Raw genomic sequence first — 19,178 nt, forward strand, 5'->3', positions numbered from 1 at the left:
TCATAGTACTAATCTTTCAAATCTAGAATTGTTTTCTTTTATTCTGTAAATCTTAGAATTTTTTTCTTTCCATCTTAGAGTTATTTTATCTTACTCTTCCAATCCTACAGTAATTTTACCTTATTCCTGCGTTTCTAGAATGACTTCTCACCTTATTCCTGTCATTGCAGAATGCTTTTTAACGTGCAGTTTTTCAGCCCTAGTATTCTCTTATTTTGTGTGTGTCTCCCGCGGATCGCGGCTGGTTTCCGTGTGTTTTCCTTGCATTTCCAGAGTTATTTTCCCTTTTTCCCCCAATCCCGAAGGATTTCGGGGCCCCTTCACACCCAGGCCCCGCCCCCTCCCGGCGCCGCCCAATCAGAGCGCGGTGCGGCTGCGGCGGCTGCGCGGCCCCCCCCGCGCGGCGGAAGGGCCGGGGAGTTGATTGACGGCTCCTCCGACCAATGGCGAGGCCGCGGTCGCAGCAGCGGCGGCCAGTGGGGAGCGGCGACGTGTGCGCGCGGGGCGGCGGCGGCGCGCGCGCGCTGGGAGCGGGAGCGGCGGCGGCGGCGGCGGCGGCGGGAGCGGCGGAGCGGGGCCGCCGCCGCCGGGACGATGCGGCTGCGCGTCTACAAGCGCAAGGTGCTGCTGCTGGCGCTGGCGCTGGCGCTCTGCGCCCTGGCGCTCTGGGGCACCGGCGGCGGCGGCGGGCGGCGGCGGCAGCAGCAGCTGCAGCAGCAGCAGCAGCAGCAGCGGGGCGGTCCCGGTAGCACCGGGGAGCCGCCGCGGGTCAGCGAGCCCCCGCCGCCGGTAGCGCGCCGCCCCGCCGCCAACGCGTCGGCCGCCGTGGCGGCGGAGGTGCTGTCCGAGAACGCGACGCTGAGTTACCGCTCGCTCGTGTACCGCCTGAACTTCGACCAGCCGGTGCGGAACGCCGGGCGCTTCCCGGCGCGGCCCGACGTGGTGCTCGTGGTGCAGGTGCACGACCGCGCCGAGCACCTGCGGCTGCTGCTCGAGTCGCTGCGGCGGGCGGCGGGCGTGGAGAACGTGCTGCTGGTGCTGAGCCACGACCTGTGGGCCGAGGAGCTGAACCGGCTGGCGGCCCGCGTGGACTTCTGCCCGGTGCTGCAGGTGTTCTTCCCGTTCAGCATCCAGCTATACCCGCGCGAGTTCCCGGGCCACGACCCCCGCGACTGCCCCCGCGACGTGGGCAAGGCGGCGGCGCTGCGGCTGGGCTGCATCAACGCCGAGTTCCCCGACTCGTTCGGGCACTACCGCGAGGCGCGCTTCGCGCAGACCAAGCACCACTGGTGGTGGAAGCTGCACTTCGTGTGGGAGCGCGTGCGGGCGCTGCGGGAGCACGCGGGGCCCGTGCTCTTCCTGGAGGAGGATCACTACCTGGCGCCCGACTTCTACCACGTCCTCAAGCGGCTCTGGGCGCTGCGCCAGCGCGAGTGCCCCGAGTGCCAGCTCGTGTCGCTGGGCACCTACAGCCCCGTGCGGGGCGGCTTCGCCGGCCGCGCCGACAAGGTGGAGATGAAGACGTGGAAGTCCACGGAGCACAACATGGGCATGGCCTTCGGCAGAGACACCTACCAGAAGCTCATCGAGTGCACGGACGCCTTCTGCACCTACGATGACTACAACTGGGACTGGACTCTGCAGCACTTGACTGTCTCTTGTCTTCCAAAGTTCTGGAAAGTGCTGGTTCCCGAAATCCCCAGGATTTTTCACACGGGGGACTGTGGCATGCACCACAAGAAATCCTGCAGACCGTCCACCCAGAGTGCCAAAATCGATTCTCTCTTGAACAGCAACCAACAGTACCTGTTTCCCGAGGTGATGAGTGTCAGTAAAAGGTACTCCATGGCTCCCCTGTCCCCTCACGTCAAGAACGGAGGGTGGGGAGACATCAGGGACCACGAACTCTGTAAGAGCTACCGCAGACTCCAGTGAGGATCCTCCTCGCAGCGCCTTTTCTCCTTGACTTGTTCCATTGTGTCCTTTCCAGGCACACACACGTGTATAAACAGCATTTATGAGTTGGTTTCTGCTTTAATATGAATAAACATTCTTGTTTAAAGGTGTCCCAAAATAGTAATCTCTCATGTTTGGCAACCACGTTTTGGAAACGGGTGACGTGCTGCAGCCCCTACGCAAAAAGTGACCTGCTGCTGTGTTTGCTGGGAGGAGGAGGAGGAGGAGGAGGAGGAGGAGGAGGAGGAGGAGGAGAACACTTTTAAGTGCATCTTTTTTGGTGCTTCAAAGCTCTGGTGGTGCCTGGGGTCCCACCCGGGGTCATCTCACGCCCGATCCCCGAGTCCCGGTTCGGTTGCGCTGTGTCGATGAATATATGAAGGATGAAAAGAAAATAAATCTCATTGTTTTTACTACGATGTAGATAAATATATGATTTTTTTAGTTCTGCCGAAATAAAAATGCCGTTGTTTTGTAAGCCTAGAGAAGTTCTTGATTGTCAGCAAAAAGATGATGTCACCTCGTGTTCCTAAAAAGTCAGGATGGGAAGGAGGGGGGGAGTTTCTCTTCTTTAATCCTGAGGGCTGGACACGTGCCATCACTCCTTCTAGCAGTGTGCATTTAACTTCATTAAATTTTTAATGATACTCATTAATTGAGGCAGAAAAGAGTAGCAAATTGGTGGCACAACACCTCAATTGTTTGGATTTTTTTTTTAAAAAGTTGTTTCAAATGAGCTGGGTGAAAATGCTGCTGTGTGGTGGGAAGGGGCTGAGCTGGGGCCACGGAGCCATCTGTGAATGCTCCAGCAGCTCTAATGCCACTCTGTGAACTCAGCTGTGGCAGAAGCGCCTCAGCAGCTTTTGTAGAACACAGAAATATGTCAGAGAAATAAAATGCTGCTTTTTTCTTTTTCCAGGGGTTATTTAACCACAATTTTGCGAGGTAATTGCTCCACTGTTCTGTGTTCTGTTCCACTGGGTCGGGGCCGGTGCTGAAGCTGTGCTGGTGCCTCACCCTCGGAGACCTCTCCCAAAAAGCTGAGGGGGTTAAGCTGAGCCCAGCAAAGCTCGAGCAGGATGTGCCACCAGGGAGGGCAGGGCAGGTGTTTTGGGCAGCTGTGGCTCCTGCTGAACTCTGAAACCACACAGGCCAACTGAAATGTCACAGCAGGGCCAGAGCAGCCCTGAGCACCTCTCAAACAAAACAAAACCAGAAGTTGGTTCAGCAGCAGTGAGAAAGGGGAACAGGAAGTTTTATTATTAGATGTGTTCAGGAGGTGAAAAACGCTGAAACTCGAGGGAAACTGAGAAAAATAAATCTAATCTGGCTAAAGAGAATCCATTTCACCAGTTGTAAATACTTCAGAGCAGACATGGACCCAGAGGATGCTCTTGTGCAATGGAATTTGTTCAGCTGGGGGATATCTGGGTGCTGCAGATCTGAAGCACAGCACTAGGATGGAATACAGGGTATAAATGGTGATTATTTCTAGGAGACTAATTAGAACTTCTCCGGGTAATTAGAAATTTCATTTGATTGCTAAGAATCACTGTGAGTCTAATCCTGCAGTTATCACAAAATGAAAGGTTTGGAAAATGATGACTACTGCTCAATTCCCGAGGGAGCCATTAGGCTGAGGATATATACAAATAATCCCTGAAACGTGGGAAGAGAATAAAAAATTTATGTAAACAATAAAGATACATTTTTTTTCCAGGAGCTCAGAGTCACCTCCAACTGCAACTTTTCTTACAAGCAAAATTATTGCAACAGATACGGGAATTGTTAAACTGTTAACAACAGAAAGTTTTGGTGTTACACCAGCTTCAGTGGGAACCCACGGCCTCCATGGAAGTCAGAACATCCACCACGGAGTCAGAACAAGCACCAAACGAGGAAGGAAATGGTAAAACAATGGAATCAGTCCAGCTCGTAGAGCAGGGAGCTGTGGAAGCTCACAGGGCAGTGCGTGCGGTGGGCGCGGAGGATGCGCTCGCTGCCGTCCTGGGGGTTCACCTCCCGCAGGATGGGGGACCCTGCCCTGCTGCCCGGCCCCGGGGCTGCCTCCTGCCCGTCCCTGTCCCTGTCTCCATCCCCATCCCCGTCCCCATTCCCATTCCCATTCCCATCCCCATCCCCATCCCCATCCCCATCCCCATTCCCGTTCCCGTCCCCATCCCCATCCCCATCCTTGTCCCCATCCCCGTCCCCACCCCCCTGCAGCTCTCCCGCCGCTCCCGGGGCCGGGGCTGTGTCTCCTGCTGCAGCAGCACTTTCTAAATCGGGCTCGGTTCTGGCAGATCCGCCGGGAATGGCTGAGCTGGAGGCAGGAGGTTCAGGCTGCAGACAATGGGGTGAAGCCCAGCCCGCCGTTCCCATTGTTCCAGCCCCGGGAGCCGGGCTGGATCCTGCAGCACCTCCCTCGGCTGCAGGACACTTTGTTTCTGCCTTTGTTTCGGGGTAGATGCTGTCGGTCTTTCCAGCAAGGGCCTCCCCTGAGCTGCCAAGTGCTCCTTGTCCATCACATTCCTGTGGCTGTCAAGGAAATAAATGAATTATTTCACAACTCTGCACACAAAGACAGGAGAGATTTGTTTCTCCAACAGCTCCACTGGGATAGTGGAAAGTGTCCCTGCCCGTGGCAGGGGGTGGGAAGCAGATGATCCCTAAGGCTCCAAATCAGGTTGTGATTCCATGATTCTCCTTCCAGAAGCCAAGTGAATGCTTCCTGCCCTTGTCTGGTGTGTGGGAATGAGGGGCAGGGAGGTCCCTCTGCTTCCCCAGGGCTTCCTGCTTTCCTTTCCAGCAGCAGCCACTCCCCACACCCAGCCTGATCCCCAAATCCCTAAATCCCAGCAGCCACAGGGGATCTCAACTCTTGTTGCAAGGTTGGAACCGTGCAATTAGGGAAATTCCTGGCCTGTGGGCTGATCTGGGAATTGCAGTTTGCCTCGGGAGAGGAGGAACTGGGAGAGGTGCTGTCCAACCAGTTCACCATTACTGGGAGTTTTGGCAAAAAACTGCTGGTAATTCATAGGTGTGGGTCAGTGGAGAGTCAGGATCAGGAAGGATCCATCCAAGAGCAGCTGATTCATGGATTCAGAGACAGAGGCTCTTCCTCACACCCCCAAAGCACAGGAACCTCAGGAAACACCAGTGAGCCCTTTCCAAAGGGGGCAGCTCTCCCACATGGACACGCTCATGGAATGCCCTGAGCTGGAAGGGACCCTCAGGATCATCAGCTCTGTGCTGGGGTTTGTATCAATGGGATGGGACTGCTGGGATGTGGGGTTTGAGTTTTACTGGGGTTTAGTCTTATGATATGGCTGAGATATTGTTAGTAGTAAAGATTTTTCTGTTACAGAACATTTTAAAAACTTTCTAGCCATACTAAACATATTTTTCTACAATCTCAAATCTACCTTAACCAAATCTAAAACTCAAACTACTACTTCATATCCTTACTTACTACACTATTAAAACTTTTCTACTTTCAAACTTTACAACTAACTCTAAATTTCTACTCTTTCTATGTTAAAAAACAACTTTCACAACTTTCTAAAAACCTTTGTACCTTTACTGTATTTCCCACAAACCCCAACTCCTGGCCCCACACAGGAGCAGGAATGGGATGATTGAAGGTAGGTCCCAAAGGGACTCCTCTGCTCTCCAGCACTTAGAATTCCATTTTTTGTGTCCAGCCTGCAGCAGCTGTGAAAGCTGAGCTGGATGCACTATCTCTGGGAAGCTCCTCAGAGGTCATGTGTTTCCTCTGAGCTCGCCTCCCAATAACCCAGCTGCACTTTAACCCCAGCTGCACTCCCCAGCCCCTGGCCACAGCAGGGACCTGCTGCTTCCTGCTTTTTATCTTCCCTTTAAGGAGAGTTTCATCTGGATTTTGGATGCAGTGCCCACCCAGAAATCCCAGTGAACGTGGGGGGTTTATCTCACATTTTCCTCCTCACAAAATGAACATTTTGATTTCTTCATCTGTCCATCCATTTTGCCAAGGGAGGACAATTTAATCCTGTGGCAGATCCCAGAAACAGCCTGGCTTGTTCTAGACAGGAAGGAGAGCCTGAATGAGGCCTCAAACTACAAGGATTGAATTTGAGACCAGTGTTTAAGATTAATAGCCTCATGTTTAATTATCTACACAACAGGAACCCACCAAGTATTCCAATACATGGACTGAATAAAGATGAGGCAGGATTCTTCCCAGACAAAACCCTCTAGGATTGCTCTACCTGTACAAGGCTGAGTGGGTGAGCTATTCCTGCCAGGAAAAATCACTTTTTAAATGACTGGATCACAGTTCTGCACCTTCCAAACGGAACAGAGGAGGTTTCAATCCTTTGGTCACATGAAATGGCACGAACACAAGTTTTACTTCTCAAAATTGACATTTACACTTGCAAATAACCCCAGTGCTGGGCTTTCCCTGCTTCCCCAGGACAAAACAGGAACAAAGCTGTTTCAGTGGGATTTGATAGGATCTTGCAGAAGAACATAAATCAGCCTGTGCTGCTCCTGGATCCTTACCTCCACCCTGATTTGAATTCTGTCCTCAGTAACATCCAGCACTTCAATTAATGGCTGGCTTTCCAGTGCTGATTGGGAGCAAGGGGAAGGGCAGAAAGCAGTGCCTAGAAATCCATCAACGTTCTCCTCACTGACAAACAACCTCTCCTAGAGAAAAAGAGAGAAAACAGCAGGTTATGTTCTTTTTGTGCTACACTGCAGGGGTAGAGGGACTAAAAACTCACTGCAAAGAAAGCCAGGACAGCAATTCCCAAGTTTCATAGCAAACTCAAGTCTTGACAGAGAAATTCTAAGCCAGACATTCAAAGAATGAGGTGAATGAATTAAAACCAGTGCTTAGCTAATTCTGCTTCAAAGTACAAATCTGTATCAAATATAAAGGAAATATTATTTCTCTCTCTGGATGGGTGACTAAGACTGAGATGTAGACTCTCTCTGAAAAATGACTTGTCCCAACCTGGTTCCACCTTCCTCACCTGTCTGAACACCAGGAAGGTGTCAGACTGCTGAGGGTTTGTCTCCTGGCTGCCTGCAGGGAAACACAAACACCTCCTTGGAGAGGCACTGCAGGATCCTCCCTCCAGGATCAGATCTGGAACACTCAGGGCTGGATCCATTTCACACCCAGCCACTGAGGCTGCTCTGATCTCCACGCAGACAAGCCAGTTGGAAAAAAAAAACAACAACAACAAAAAAAGGAGAGGTATCCACAGGCAGAGACACAGCCTGGGGTGTGTTTCCAGGCTGTTCATAAACAACCTCAAACGTGTTGCTACGGGTTTAGAGATTTAAATCACTTACAGGTAATTAAAGGTCCTAAAATATATCCTGGAGGGGCTGTTCCACAGGAACTGCAGAGCCTTCCCTGTCCTTGTGCTGTTCACACAGCATCTGTGCAGGCTGAGGGGAAGGACAGACTAAATAAAAATGGTCTGACCTGGAGGAGTAGTTTAGGTTCTGGGAATTACCTTCCTTATTTAATTGGAAATAACAGGGACAAGTAGCAAACCTTCCACATGAAGTCACACTTTTAAATTTCTCGGTCCAGTTCAACCCTCTTCTCAATCCAATGAAAGTTAAATTCGATTATCGCTGACATCTTGCAGACCAAGAAGCAAAAAGGCAATTCTGCACATTTTTGGCCCCCTGTGGATGGAGCCTTATGCACAGCCAGATGTCACATTGTGTCTGAGGTACAAAATTTAACTGTCATCTTGAAAAAAAAAACAAAAACCCAAACCAGGATTGGAAAAATAAGCCAGAGTCCTATTTTTTCCACTAGTTAAATTAGAAATCACAATATGGAAAGTCATAACACACGAACTGTTGGTTTTCCAAGGCAGAGGATTGGGTTCATTTTCTCTCCAGAAAGATTACAATCCAGGCAAAGAGCCAGCACTGGCTGCTGGGATGGTTTGGGGAGAGATTAAAGTGCAGCAGAGCTGCCCTGACTGAAAACCCTCTCTGAACATCCCTGCTTCTTGCATTTCTGCAAAGCCTAAAATTCTTATTCCCTCGTGCTGCATCCTCTCCTGCCTGCCAGAGAGGGATCTGCCAGAGCTCCAGGCTGTGGGAATGCTCTGCAGAGTTCAGGGGAAGGTGTCAGAGCACAGCACAAGGCAGGGGCTGCAGACACAAAATCTGCAGCAGCAGAACTCCCACGGGCTCCTCAACTCCAGCCTGGGGCAGCTCAGGAGGAGAATTCCCAGCTCTGCCCTGGAATGTTTGGCCCACAGAGCTCGGACAGCTCAGCCTCCCTGGAGGGGATTTGGGATTTTGGAGCCTGCACTCCCAAGGAGAGCAAAGCACAGCCCTCCTCACCCAGCAGAAAAATCACAGTCAGGAATCACAGCAGGGTTTGGTTGGAGGCAACCTCACAGCTCATCTCATTCCTGCCCTGCCATGGGATATATTCCAGGAGCTTTAATCACCTTCCACTAGACCAGGCTGCACCAAGTCCCATCCTACTTTTCCTCCATAAAATGAAGAAAATGTGAAAAATGTGCATTTTATGATTGGCTTTTCACAAATGTTCAAATGAATATTAGATGTGTTGTGTTAGAAAGTGATGCTGTGTTAATTCTCTTAAGTGGCGTGTTAAATATAGTTTTAGGTTATAACAAAATGTTAAAATAGAAACTCTGCTATTTAGGATACTTTTTTTAAAGACAGGACTTGCACTGAGATAGCAGCCACAGGACACCCAAATCTTTCAGAGAAAGAGAATTTACTGCTCCACTATCAGGAGAAATGAACTTCTTCCTGCCTGGCTTGGCCAGGATGATGCCATTAGGATTACAAGGAAGAAGCTGACACTGCCCAGCCAGAATCCTGTGTGTGAATGGAATTGATGCATCACGGATGAGGTGTGTGAATATGAAACAGGCTGCTGCTTTTAAGGGTTAATCCTCTGTTAACCTGGGGCCTTTTTGGGCTTGTGCTGCCCAGAAAAGGTACCCGGACTGTCTGTAACTCTTTGTTTTTATTGTCTCATATTGTCCTAATCCAAATTGTCCAAATTATTATTACTCTAATTATATTACTATTTTTATAACCATTTTATTACTATTAAAATTTTAAAATTTTAAAAACAAGTGATTGGCGTTTTTCACAGACAATAATCTCTTTTCCCTCTGAATCTGCCTGGCTGTGTGAGGGACACCTTCTCCTCCTCAGTGCAACCAGGACTTTGCAAATTGGCCACAAACGCCCTGAATCTTTCTGGAGAATTTCTTCATGATTAAAGCAAAAGAATTTGTTTTCTTCACAGAAAATACAGTTAAAAAACTAAAACTGAATGGGAGGTCTGTGATCAGGGAAGGCTCTTCCCCCAGAGGGTGCTGGCACTGGCCAGGCTCCCCAGGGAATGGGCACAGCCCCGAGGCTGCCAGAGCTCCAGGAGCTGCCAGGGATGCCCAGGGTGGGATTGCTGGGGGGTCTGGGCAGGGCCAGGAGCTGCCCTGGCTGATCCCTGTGGCTCCCTTCCAGCTCAGAATATTCCATAATTCTGTGAATAATCAGTGCTTTAAACAAGGATTAAAAGTCACCCCTTGTGCTGTTGCTCTGTTCATTCTGACTCACTGCACAAACCAATTTTACCAAGTTTCATCCCAGCCCAGCTCTGAGTTCCCAGAAGTATTTACTGTTTGATCCCATGCCTGCCCCATGGCCTGCCATAAATCAGGGACTGGGGTGTGTTTGCTGGCACTGAGGTGATTATCATCAGCCTCTTCCACCAGGCACTGTAACTCAGACTTTGCATTCACGGGGAGCACACACCGAGGCATTTATATTACTGCAGATGTTATCAGAGCACAGACCTTGGAAAAAAAATGATCCAGGAATTTATTCTAAAGCCTGCTCTGCCTTCCAAGCCAGAGCAAACAGAGGACAACCATCTGCAGCTGATTTCAATGACCCTGTAAAATAATTCTTCAATTTAAGCCGTTTATTTTCTGGTATTTATGATGCTCTCTTAGCAACTTCGAATTTAATTTGTTTTTCCCTGCACACACTGTCATCTGCTGTTTGGTACACATTCATTCTTCCCTGTGACTAAACTGAGACCAAATTAACATAAACCTTAGCAGGGATGACTTTGGTTTCTGGAACACTTCATCATCCAAACCCATCCCTGTGTCTCAGGGCGCCGGGAGCTCCCCTCCCGGCTGCCCCCAGCCCTCAGATGGGTTCATTCTGCTTTCATTTCTGCACACTGAAGACACTTTCCACCCAGAGTTACCTCCCACACAGGCTGCAAGTTTGAAAAGCAGGACAGATTTCAAGCTGAAATTATTTTGGTGGCTCCTGCAATGAGAGGATCGGGGAATCTCAGAATGGGTTGGGATTTAAATCCCATCCAGTTCCAACCCTTCCACTGTCCCAGGCTGCTCCAAACCCATCCAAACTGGCCTGGGGCACCTCCAGGGATGGGGCAGCCACAACCTCTCTCATCCAAACCCCACAAGTGATGCCAGTATGGGAAAGGACCTGGATTTCCTGACCTCTGCATTTGTGGGGTCCCAGCACAAACCAGCTCTGAGAGCTGAGAATTTGAAAGTACCTGGAGTGAAATGAAAACTTTTTTGAGGTGCTCATGACTGCAAAGATGAAACAGCTCCAAAGAAGCTTTGATGAGCTTCAGCAGCAGGTTAATAATGTTTCCTGACATAACTGTTTTGTGTAGTCATGGTATTCCCAAAATGCAGCTACCAATTAAAGACTATTCAGAAATTAGTTTGTTTTATAGCAGAAGCAAACTAATTATGGTCCTTAATGTAGCTTGGGAAAGGGATTACTTTGAAAAATGTGAAATAATAAGTTTGTTGTGCTCTCCTTCTTTGTCCTTCTCTGACCTCCCAAAAAACTTGCCAAGAGTCTTGAAATGCTGAGCACAGAATTAACTGAACCAAAAATAAACTGTTGGAGGATTACATTCAACAGCCCCAGTTTCCAGCAGCATCTTCTTAGAAGTAACCCCTGACTATTACAATAACTCTTTATAGTAGCTTGGAAATTGAAAATTATAACTCCAAATAGCTTGGAAATGAGAGCAAAACAGCTCTCCAGGATGGATTTCTCCATGAAAGGTGGCAAAGGTTTAAAACATCCGTGTCTGACACGTCCCAACACGGCTCTCAAGGCTTCATGCTTGGCTGACTCTCCAACCAAGGAACACTTTTATCCACAAGAGCCCAAATTCTGAGCTCAGAGAGGACAAGGACAGCCCAGCATGGCCCAAGGGGGCACTTCCAGCCCTTGGGGACACTTCCAGCCCTTGGGGACACTTCCAGCCCTTGGCCTTTTCCACATGGTCCCAGTGCCAGGAGGAACAGAACTCTGGCACCTCCAGCTCCACACAAGTGATGTTGGAAAATGTAGATGGGACATTGGGAACTGGGAATTCCTGGCTGGGAGGGTGGGCAGGCCCTGGCACAGGGTGCCCAGAGCAGCTGTGGCTGCCCCTGGATCCCTGGCAGTGCCCCAGACCAGGCTGGATCAGCCCAGATCACCTTCCCAGGGCTCAGCCTCTTCTAGGGGCTCTTATCCCAAAATCCCAGAATGGTTTGGATGGGAAGGGACCTTAAATCCCCCCCAGTGCCACCCCTGCCATGGCAGGGACACCTCCCACTGTCCCAGGGTGTCCCAGTGTCCAGCCTGGCCTTGGGCACTGCCAGGGATCCAGGGGCAGCCACAGCAAATCTGGCAATTCCCAGTTCCCAATCTCCCACCCATCCCTGCCCTCTGGCACTGGCAGCCATTCCCTGGCTCCTGTCCCTCTGTCCTTGTCCCCAGTCCCTCTCCAGCTCTCCTGGAGCCCCTCCAGGCCCTGCCAGGGGCTCTGAGCTCTGCCTGGAGCCTTCTCCTCTCCAGGGGAACATTCCCAGCTCTCCCAGCCTGGCTCCAGAGCAGCTCCAGCCCTTGGAACAGCTCCATGCCCTCTCTGGACTTTTTCCAACAGCTCCACGTTTTTTTTTTTTACCAGCTGCTGTCTGAAGGATAAAGCACCAGGAGCTTCCAAAGGGTCTCCTTCACAAGGCACTGGTGGCTGTCCCAAACAGAAGAATCACAGCCATGTAGAACATCCTGCATGGAGGCCTCAACACTCCCAGAAAAGTCAAACAAAACTTCCCAATCTCTGAGCAATTCCCATTTGGATCCCTCACACACAGAGTAACTCAGACCCAGCTCCAACCACCAACTCCTCAGGAATGTTCAATATAATCTTTTTCAGCCTGGAAATGTGAAAAAAAAAAAAAAAAAGTAATGCATAGGAAAGCAGAGGAAATATTTCCTCCTCTGTTTTCCTCTGCTCCCTGCTGTTCTCTGGAGCCCCATGGGGTTTACGTGAGTTAAATCTGAATATTCTCCCTAAGATGTGACAGGGGCTTTTAGGAAAGGGATGGGCTGGCTGCAATTCCCTGCCCAGCCAGGGGTACCCAGGGGGAAACTGAGCAAAGGAATGAGCACACATCCTCTGCACAAACCCACTGCAGGCCCCTGAGAAGGGCAGGAAGGGTGTGGAGCAGCCTGAACGGGAATTCCTGCGTGAACCAGGCTTTTTCTAATCCCATGAAAACGAGCAGACACAACCCCAAAACTGCAGAATGAATTCCCTGCCTGTTGTGTTTCACATGCTCCAGGAACTGAGCCCCCAAGTCTCAGCAGCTCAACACAACCCCAGAAAACTGCTTTTTATTCTGTTAGGAATCGAGCATTTAACCCCAGCAGGCCAAACATTCCCAGACATTCCAAGTGTTCTCCAAAGGCACAATTTCCATAATTGCCCAGCTCCAGCACTACCATAAACCAGGACACACTGGGACATGTTCTCAGAAACCCTGCCTGGCAGGCTTACAAATTGTATTAATGGTTATTTAACTGCCAACCCTTCTCCTTCATCATTTTCTCCCCAGGCTGTGTTGTCTGGAAATGAAGGGGAAATCTCTGATGCAGGAGTTTCCCAGGCCTGAATTCCCAGGATTTCAGCAAAAGGTGTAGAAGGTTATAGAGGGAGAACTGCAATGAAGAGCAATGGGGAGAGCACAGCACAGGGCTGGGATTTCCAGGCAAAGAGCAGAGATTTTGGCAGTGGGGAAATCAGGCAGCTTCCTCTGGTCATGAGATGATTCCCTGGAAAAACAGGAGGATCAGCACTGTGGTCTCTGGTGCAGGGACTGAGCAGCAGAGCAGTGACAAAAGGTGGCTTTTAAAGCCCTGAAATATGGGACCCTAAGCTCCCAACGTTCAAAGCTATGGAATCTTTATTTTTATGGGATTTCTGGTCACCATCACAAATCACAGAACCAAGAGGGTGGAAAAGATCTCTGAGATCATCAAGTCCAACTGCAGTGTGGACATTCTGGTTTGGCCAAGGAGGGAAACTCCTCACAGTTAAAGCCCAGGGAGGAGCAGGGCACTGTAGAGATTTCCTGAAAAGAGGCACTTGCTGGGGTGGGAATTCCAAGTGCTTGGCATCTATGGAAACTGAGCTCTAAATAGATCCTCTTCCAGCACAGGGATTCAGCCACTGCTGACTACAAAAGGAAAAGCAGCTCTTGAAGTTCTGTTTCAAGCATGGTGTTCTAAGGATGAGCCCAACTCACTCTTCTACCAGCACGTGGATCAGAGCAGCTTCCAAGAAGGAACTGAAATTTAATGGGAATGATGTGGGCAGGCAGCCTCAGAGGGCACTGAACAGCCACCAGGCATGGAGGGGCAGACTGTGAACTAACCCAGGGAACACCACAGCAACCCCTGGCCTCCATCAGCCTCCCAAAATGGAGCAGAGCAGGAATTCCACAGCTGTTAAAAACACTGGCAGAGCTTGGAGCAACCTGGGATAGGGAGAGGTGTCCCTGCCCGTGGAATTGGTTGAGCTTTAAGATCCCTCCCAACCCAAACCATTCCATGATTCACTTTTGCCAAGCACCATCCTCTGGCAATGCTGCTGTGAGAGAGGAGATGACCAACAAGCAGATTGGGAGGTGCAGGATAAAATTCCTGCTCCAGGATAAGATTCCTGCTCCAGGATGAGATTCCTGCTCCAGGATAAAATTCCCACTGCAGGATAAGATTCCTGCTCCAGGATTAAATTCTTGCTCCAGGATGAAATTCCTGCTCCAGGATAAAATTCCTGCTCCAGGTTAAGATTCTTGCTCCAATATAAGATTCCTGCTCCAGGTTAAGATTCCTGCTTCAGGATGAAATTCCTGCTCCAGGATAAAATTCCTGCTCCAGGATGAGACTCCTGCTCTAGGTTAAGATTCCTGCTCCAATATAAGATTCCTGCTCCAGGATAAAATTCCTGCTCCAGGTTAAGATTCCTGCTCCAATATAAGATTCTTGCTCCAGGATGAAATTCCTGCTCCAGGATGAAATTCCTGCTCCAGGATGAGATTCCTGCTCCAGGATGAGATTCCTTCTCCAATATAAGACTCCTGCTCCAATATAAGATTCCTGCTCCAGGTTAAGATTCCTGCTCCAGGATGAAATTCCTGCTCCAGGTTAAGATTCCTGCTCCAGGATGAAATTCCTGCTCCAGGTTAAGATTCCTGCTCCAATATAAGATTCCTGCTCCAGGATGAAATTCCTGCTCCAGGTTAAGATTCCTGCTCCAGGATGAGATTCCTGCTGGCCTCAGCCCCAGAAGCTCCCTTTGGGCACTGCTCTGCACCCTGCAGTGACTGATGTGCCTCGTTACAGGTCTCAGTGCAAGAGCCACAGCTCTGATTTACAGAATGAGACTCCAGGCAGGAAAACCCCCGAGGTGGCATCAGACAGATTGAAGGAATCAACATCAGTAGAAGAAGAGAGACCAGGAACAAATGGTTAATGGCCAGAAGGCAGCAAGTCATAGTGGCTCTAATTAAATATTCATTTTTCTCCCTTCACTCTGAGTGAGTGCAGCTCTCAGGCACTTTGGGGAAATAGCACAGATTTTAAAAAAAGCAAACAGGACAAATGGCTTCAGTTTATTTCTCCTGCTTCAATTTGCAGGCCCAGTGTCCAAAAGGACTGGAGGCCAGGAGGATCTCTTGGAGGCTGCTGTGAATGAATGGCCAGGAAGCTGATGACTAATGCCCAACCTCTCTCCTACTCCACCCAAAACATTTTGCAATATATAATAAAATCAGCACGTTCAAGGGGTTTTTGTAACTCAAAAAGCCAAAAATCCCATTACTGGGTGGCCTTTTAAAACCTTTCAATCACAAAAATGTTCCTCCAACAGCAACAACAAATCCATATCCCAAACTTCCAGCCTCCACCACGCTCACCACTAACCCATGTTCTCAAGTGCCACATGTACAGGTTTTTTGAGCATTCCCAGGGATGGGGACTCCACCAGTGCCCTGGGCAGCCTCAGTACCTCAGCACAGAAAACAGGCAGGAGTTTACACAGTGGCTTTTCTGACGTGGCAGCAGCAGGCAGTGCCAGATCACAGCAGTGAACAGCAGCACTGAGTGTTCTGTGGCCCCACTTGCACAGACTTGCAGGCTCCTGCTCTGGTAAAAGCAAAGGAAATGCTCTGCAAACAGCTCAGCGTGGGTGGTTCTCCATAAATTCATCATCTTTGATACTTCCCTGAAATGATCAGCTCCTCCTTCACAGGAATTGCTGCTGTAAAAGGTGTGTGGCTGCTAAATGGGAAACTCAACGTGGTTTCAGCTGCACAAACACTAATTGGATAAATATCTTTCAAAATCGTGCACAAGTCATTTCTAGTTGGAGGGATGGAGCAATTAAGCTGCTCCAAGCCAAGTCTATCCCTGTGGATATGCTTGGAGCCTGCCAGCTTCCTGGACGTGCAATCCCACTGCACGTGATCCAAACTGCAGAGGATTTTATTGCTCTCAACTCCAGCCAAACTCCAAATCCCATGGCTAGAAGGTTGCACAAGAACTGTGCAGCTTTAATCCCTGCTCATGAGAAACTGTCTGCAAGTCTGAGCTCACAGAGGAACGTGGTGCTCCACAAAACCTCTGTGAGTGGCTCTGGACAGACTGTCACAAGGTGGGCATCCCCTTGGGGACACTGGATGAAGCCACCCCACCTTCTCCCACCACAGGAGCATCACTGCCCAACAACCTATAAAATTAGAAAATACTAAATGAGGATCACATTCAGACAGAGCAGGTGAAGATTTACCCCAGCAAAGCGGGACAGTCACAGCTGCTGCTGGCTGTTCTGCTCTGGTTGAACTGCTGGGGGTTCCTGTGGCTGTAAATGGGAATTCTGTCCCAAAACACAGACACGGGGACACTCCCCTACGCTCCTTGATGGTGTGTGCACACGTGTGTAAGCCTGGTGTACCATAAAGAACTTTCTTTGTGTGAACAGGCTGCACGAGCAACTCACAGGGCTTCAAAAGTGAGCGCTAAGGACATAGAGGACAGAGGCACCGTTTTCATTCATCACCAGAACTTCCCTTAGAAAAAAATTTGTATGTGAGGCAGAAGTCATTCCAATTCCAAGGATGAAGGTGTCAGCTCCACGGTGTGACCTGGGCGCTGCTCGTACAAGACTCGCACAAATCAGGTCACGGCACTGACATCCGGGAGCAGCTCTCGGAGGAAGCAGCAACTTCCATCTGCCCCTCGCACCTCCCCGAGCCAGCACCCGGCCAACAGCAGCCGCACCCAGCGGCGGCACCTCGGGCGGGTGACGCCCCGAGCGTGTCACCACCGTTACCTGCAGAGCGGAGGGCTCCAGGCCGAAGCTGAACTTGTCCCAGAGGCCGGTGCTGCCGGGAGCCTTGGCCAGCCGCACCACGGCGTTGTGGGCAGAGACGCTGAGGCCGCTCTCGGGGCCCAGCAGCGCGGCGGCGGGAGGGAAGCGCAGGAACAGGGCGAAGGCGGCGCGGTCGGTGCGGAAGCGGAGGCTGTAGTGCTGCGTGCCCACATCCCCGCGGAGGCTCCGCGGCTGGATGCCGGGCACCGGCAGGAGCAGCGTCAGGGACACCTCGTCCTGCCGGGCACGGAACGGAGGGCACCTGGCCGCCTCGCTGGGGTGGCACTCGGAGGCCTGCGGGGCGGTGTCCCCGGTGGGCATGGCTGGCTCGGGGCTGGCGATGGGGGAAGCGGCACCGGAGCAGGGCAGGGCCGGGGGCTCGGTGGGGGATTCTGCGGGGGGATCAGCAGAGGCTTCGGTGAAGGGCTCAGAGCGGGGGTCAGTGGTTGGACCAGCACGGGGCTCAGATGATGGATCAGTGGCGGGTTTAGAGGTTGGATCAGTGATGGGTTCAGCGAGGGGTTCAGAGGTTGGATCAGGGGCAGGTTCAGAGGTTGGATCAGTCACAGGTTCAGCAGGGGATTCAGAGGTTGGATCAGTGGCGGGTTCAGCAGGAGGTTCAGAGGTTGGATCAGGGGCAGGTTCAGCAGGGGGTTCAGAGGTTGGATCAGTGGCGGGTTCAGCAGGAGGTTCAGAGGTTGGATCAGTGGCGGGTTCAGCAGGGGGTTCAGAGGTTGGATCAGGGGCAGGTTCAGCAGGGGCTTCTGACGTTGGATCAGTGGCGGGTTCAGCAGGAGGTTCAGAGGTTGGATCAGTGGCAGGTTTAGCAGGGGAGTCAGCAAAGGGTTCAGAGGTTGGATGAACGGGAGGTTCGCCCGAGGGTTCAGCAGGTGGGTCACAGAGTGGTTCTAGGGGCAGTTCAGCGGGTGCTTCAGCGAGGGGCTCGGCAGACGGACCAGCGTGAGGATCACAAAGTGGGTCAGCCGGGGGTTCGGTGAGCGGATCACCGGGCTCCCCGCCGCCACACGTGGCCCGGGCCGCGCCGCCAGGCCCGAGTTCCGGGGGAGGAGCCGCTCCGCCGCCCGCCTCTGCCGGCCCTGCCTCTGCCGGCCCCTCGGCCGCGGGCTCGGCTCCCTCCAGGCGCTCCCCAGCCGGGGCCGGCGGTTCCCGCGGGCTGGGCGGCAGCACCACGGGCAGCGTGACCTGCAGCTGCCGCTGGGCCCGGTTGAAAGCGGCCCGGCCGCCGCTCTCGTCCACGTCGTAGGGGAGGCGGAGGCGCAGGCGGTAGGCGGGACACTGCGAGTCCAGCCGCAGCTCCCGCCCGCGGATCTCCAGCTCCGCCTGCTCGGCGGAGCGTAGCAGCGGCAGCTCCACCGTCACCACCAGCTCCCGGGGCACCGGGCTGGGCGCTGAGTCGCGGCAGTGCCGGTAGTCCTGCAGGTCCACGTAGGAGCGGTGGCGGATGCTCCAGCGCGGCGTGGTGGGGCCGGAGGGCGGCGGCGGCGGCGGCGCGGCGGACGAGGAGCCCCGGGCGGCAGCGGGCGGCGGGGCGGCGGCGGGCGGGAAGGGGAAGGGGAAGGGCGGCAGCGGGGACTCGCCGTCCTCGGGCGGCTTCGGGGCGCCGCCGGGCAGCGGGGAGCGGATGACGGGCGCCTGCGGGACGCCCTTGTAGGAGACTCCTCGCAGGACGGTGGCGTTGTTGCGGTCCAGCCGCACCCCGCAGTGGCTCTCCACGGCCTCCAGCGCCGTGTCGCGGAGCAGGCGGCGGAAGCGGGCGCTGCGGGCGGCCAGGCGCAGCGCCGCGGGGTGGAACACCACGTCGTACAGGAGGCGGCGGCGGCCGGCGGGGCGCAGCTCCTCGCGGCCCGGGGCCAGGCTGTAGGGCAGCTCCCAGCGCTGCCCGCCGCGCTCGGCGCGGGCCCGCGGCTCCCCCATCAGCGGGTTGCTGCAGACATTGATGTAGCAGCGGCGGGAGCCATCCTGGCTCGTCCGCAGCACGAAGCCCGGCGTCGGGTGCACGAAGCGCACCTCCACGCCGCGCTCCCGCTCCAGCGCCGCCACCTCCTCCTCGTACAGCCGGCGCTGCTCGGGGTCGGTGAGCTCGGCCGCGTACTCCGCGAACAGAGCGCGGAACCGCTCGTCGCGGAAGGCGCGCTGGAGCCGCTCCGCCTCCTCGGCGCTGAGGTCCAGGTCGTGCAGCCGCCCCGCGCCCGCCATGGCCCCGCTCGGCCCGGCCCGGCCGGGAGCGCTGCTGTGGGGACGCCGAACAAGATGGCGGGCGTTGCCGTGGTGACTGTAAACAAGATGGCGGCGGTTGCTATGGAGACGGCAAACAACATGGCGAGCGGCCCCTCAGGGCCGAGGCCTCGCCGTCCCAGCCTCGTCTTTCCCCTCCCCTCAGCGGCTTCCAGCCCTGACCCCTGGCAGCAGCAGGGATGGTTTCCCG

General features: G+C 52.9%; 2 protein-coding genes across 2 annotated transcripts; one reads left to right on the forward strand and one right to left on the reverse strand.

The window, feature by feature from the left end:
* The first annotated feature begins 526 nt into the window (after nt 1-526).
* Nucleotides 527-2,152, forward strand: MGAT2 (alpha-1,6-mannosyl-glycoprotein 2-beta-N-acetylglucosaminyltransferase). The gene has a single exon (XM_084207506.1). It carries the CDS (start codon nt 595-597, stop codon nt 1,933-1,935), a length of 1,341 nt encoding a protein of 446 aa, XP_084063632.1. The 5' UTR covers nt 527-594; the 3' UTR covers nt 1,936-2,152.
* A 1,727-nt stretch (nt 2,153-3,879) lies between these two features.
* On the reverse strand, nt 3,880-19,076 carry DNAAF2 (dynein axonemal assembly factor 2; the record flags this gene model as incomplete). The annotated part of the gene is made up of 5 exons (XM_084207971.1): nt 17,502-19,076; nt 16,694-17,201; nt 6,502-6,648; nt 4,189-4,494; nt 3,880-4,020 (listed from the first exon to the last, which is right to left on the reverse strand). Exons 1-5 carry the CDS (start codon nt 18,947-18,949, stop codon nt 3,880-3,882), a joined length of 2,550 nt encoding a protein of 849 aa, XP_084064097.1. The 5' UTR covers nt 18,950-19,076.
* Nucleotides 19,077-19,178: the final 102 nt, after the last annotated feature.

Source organism: Fringilla coelebs (genome assembly GCF_963513975.1).
Source record: "Fringilla coelebs genome assembly, chromosome: 6".
In the NCBI taxonomy this organism is placed as follows: domain Eukaryota; kingdom Metazoa; phylum Chordata; class Aves; order Passeriformes; family Fringillidae; genus Fringilla; species Fringilla coelebs.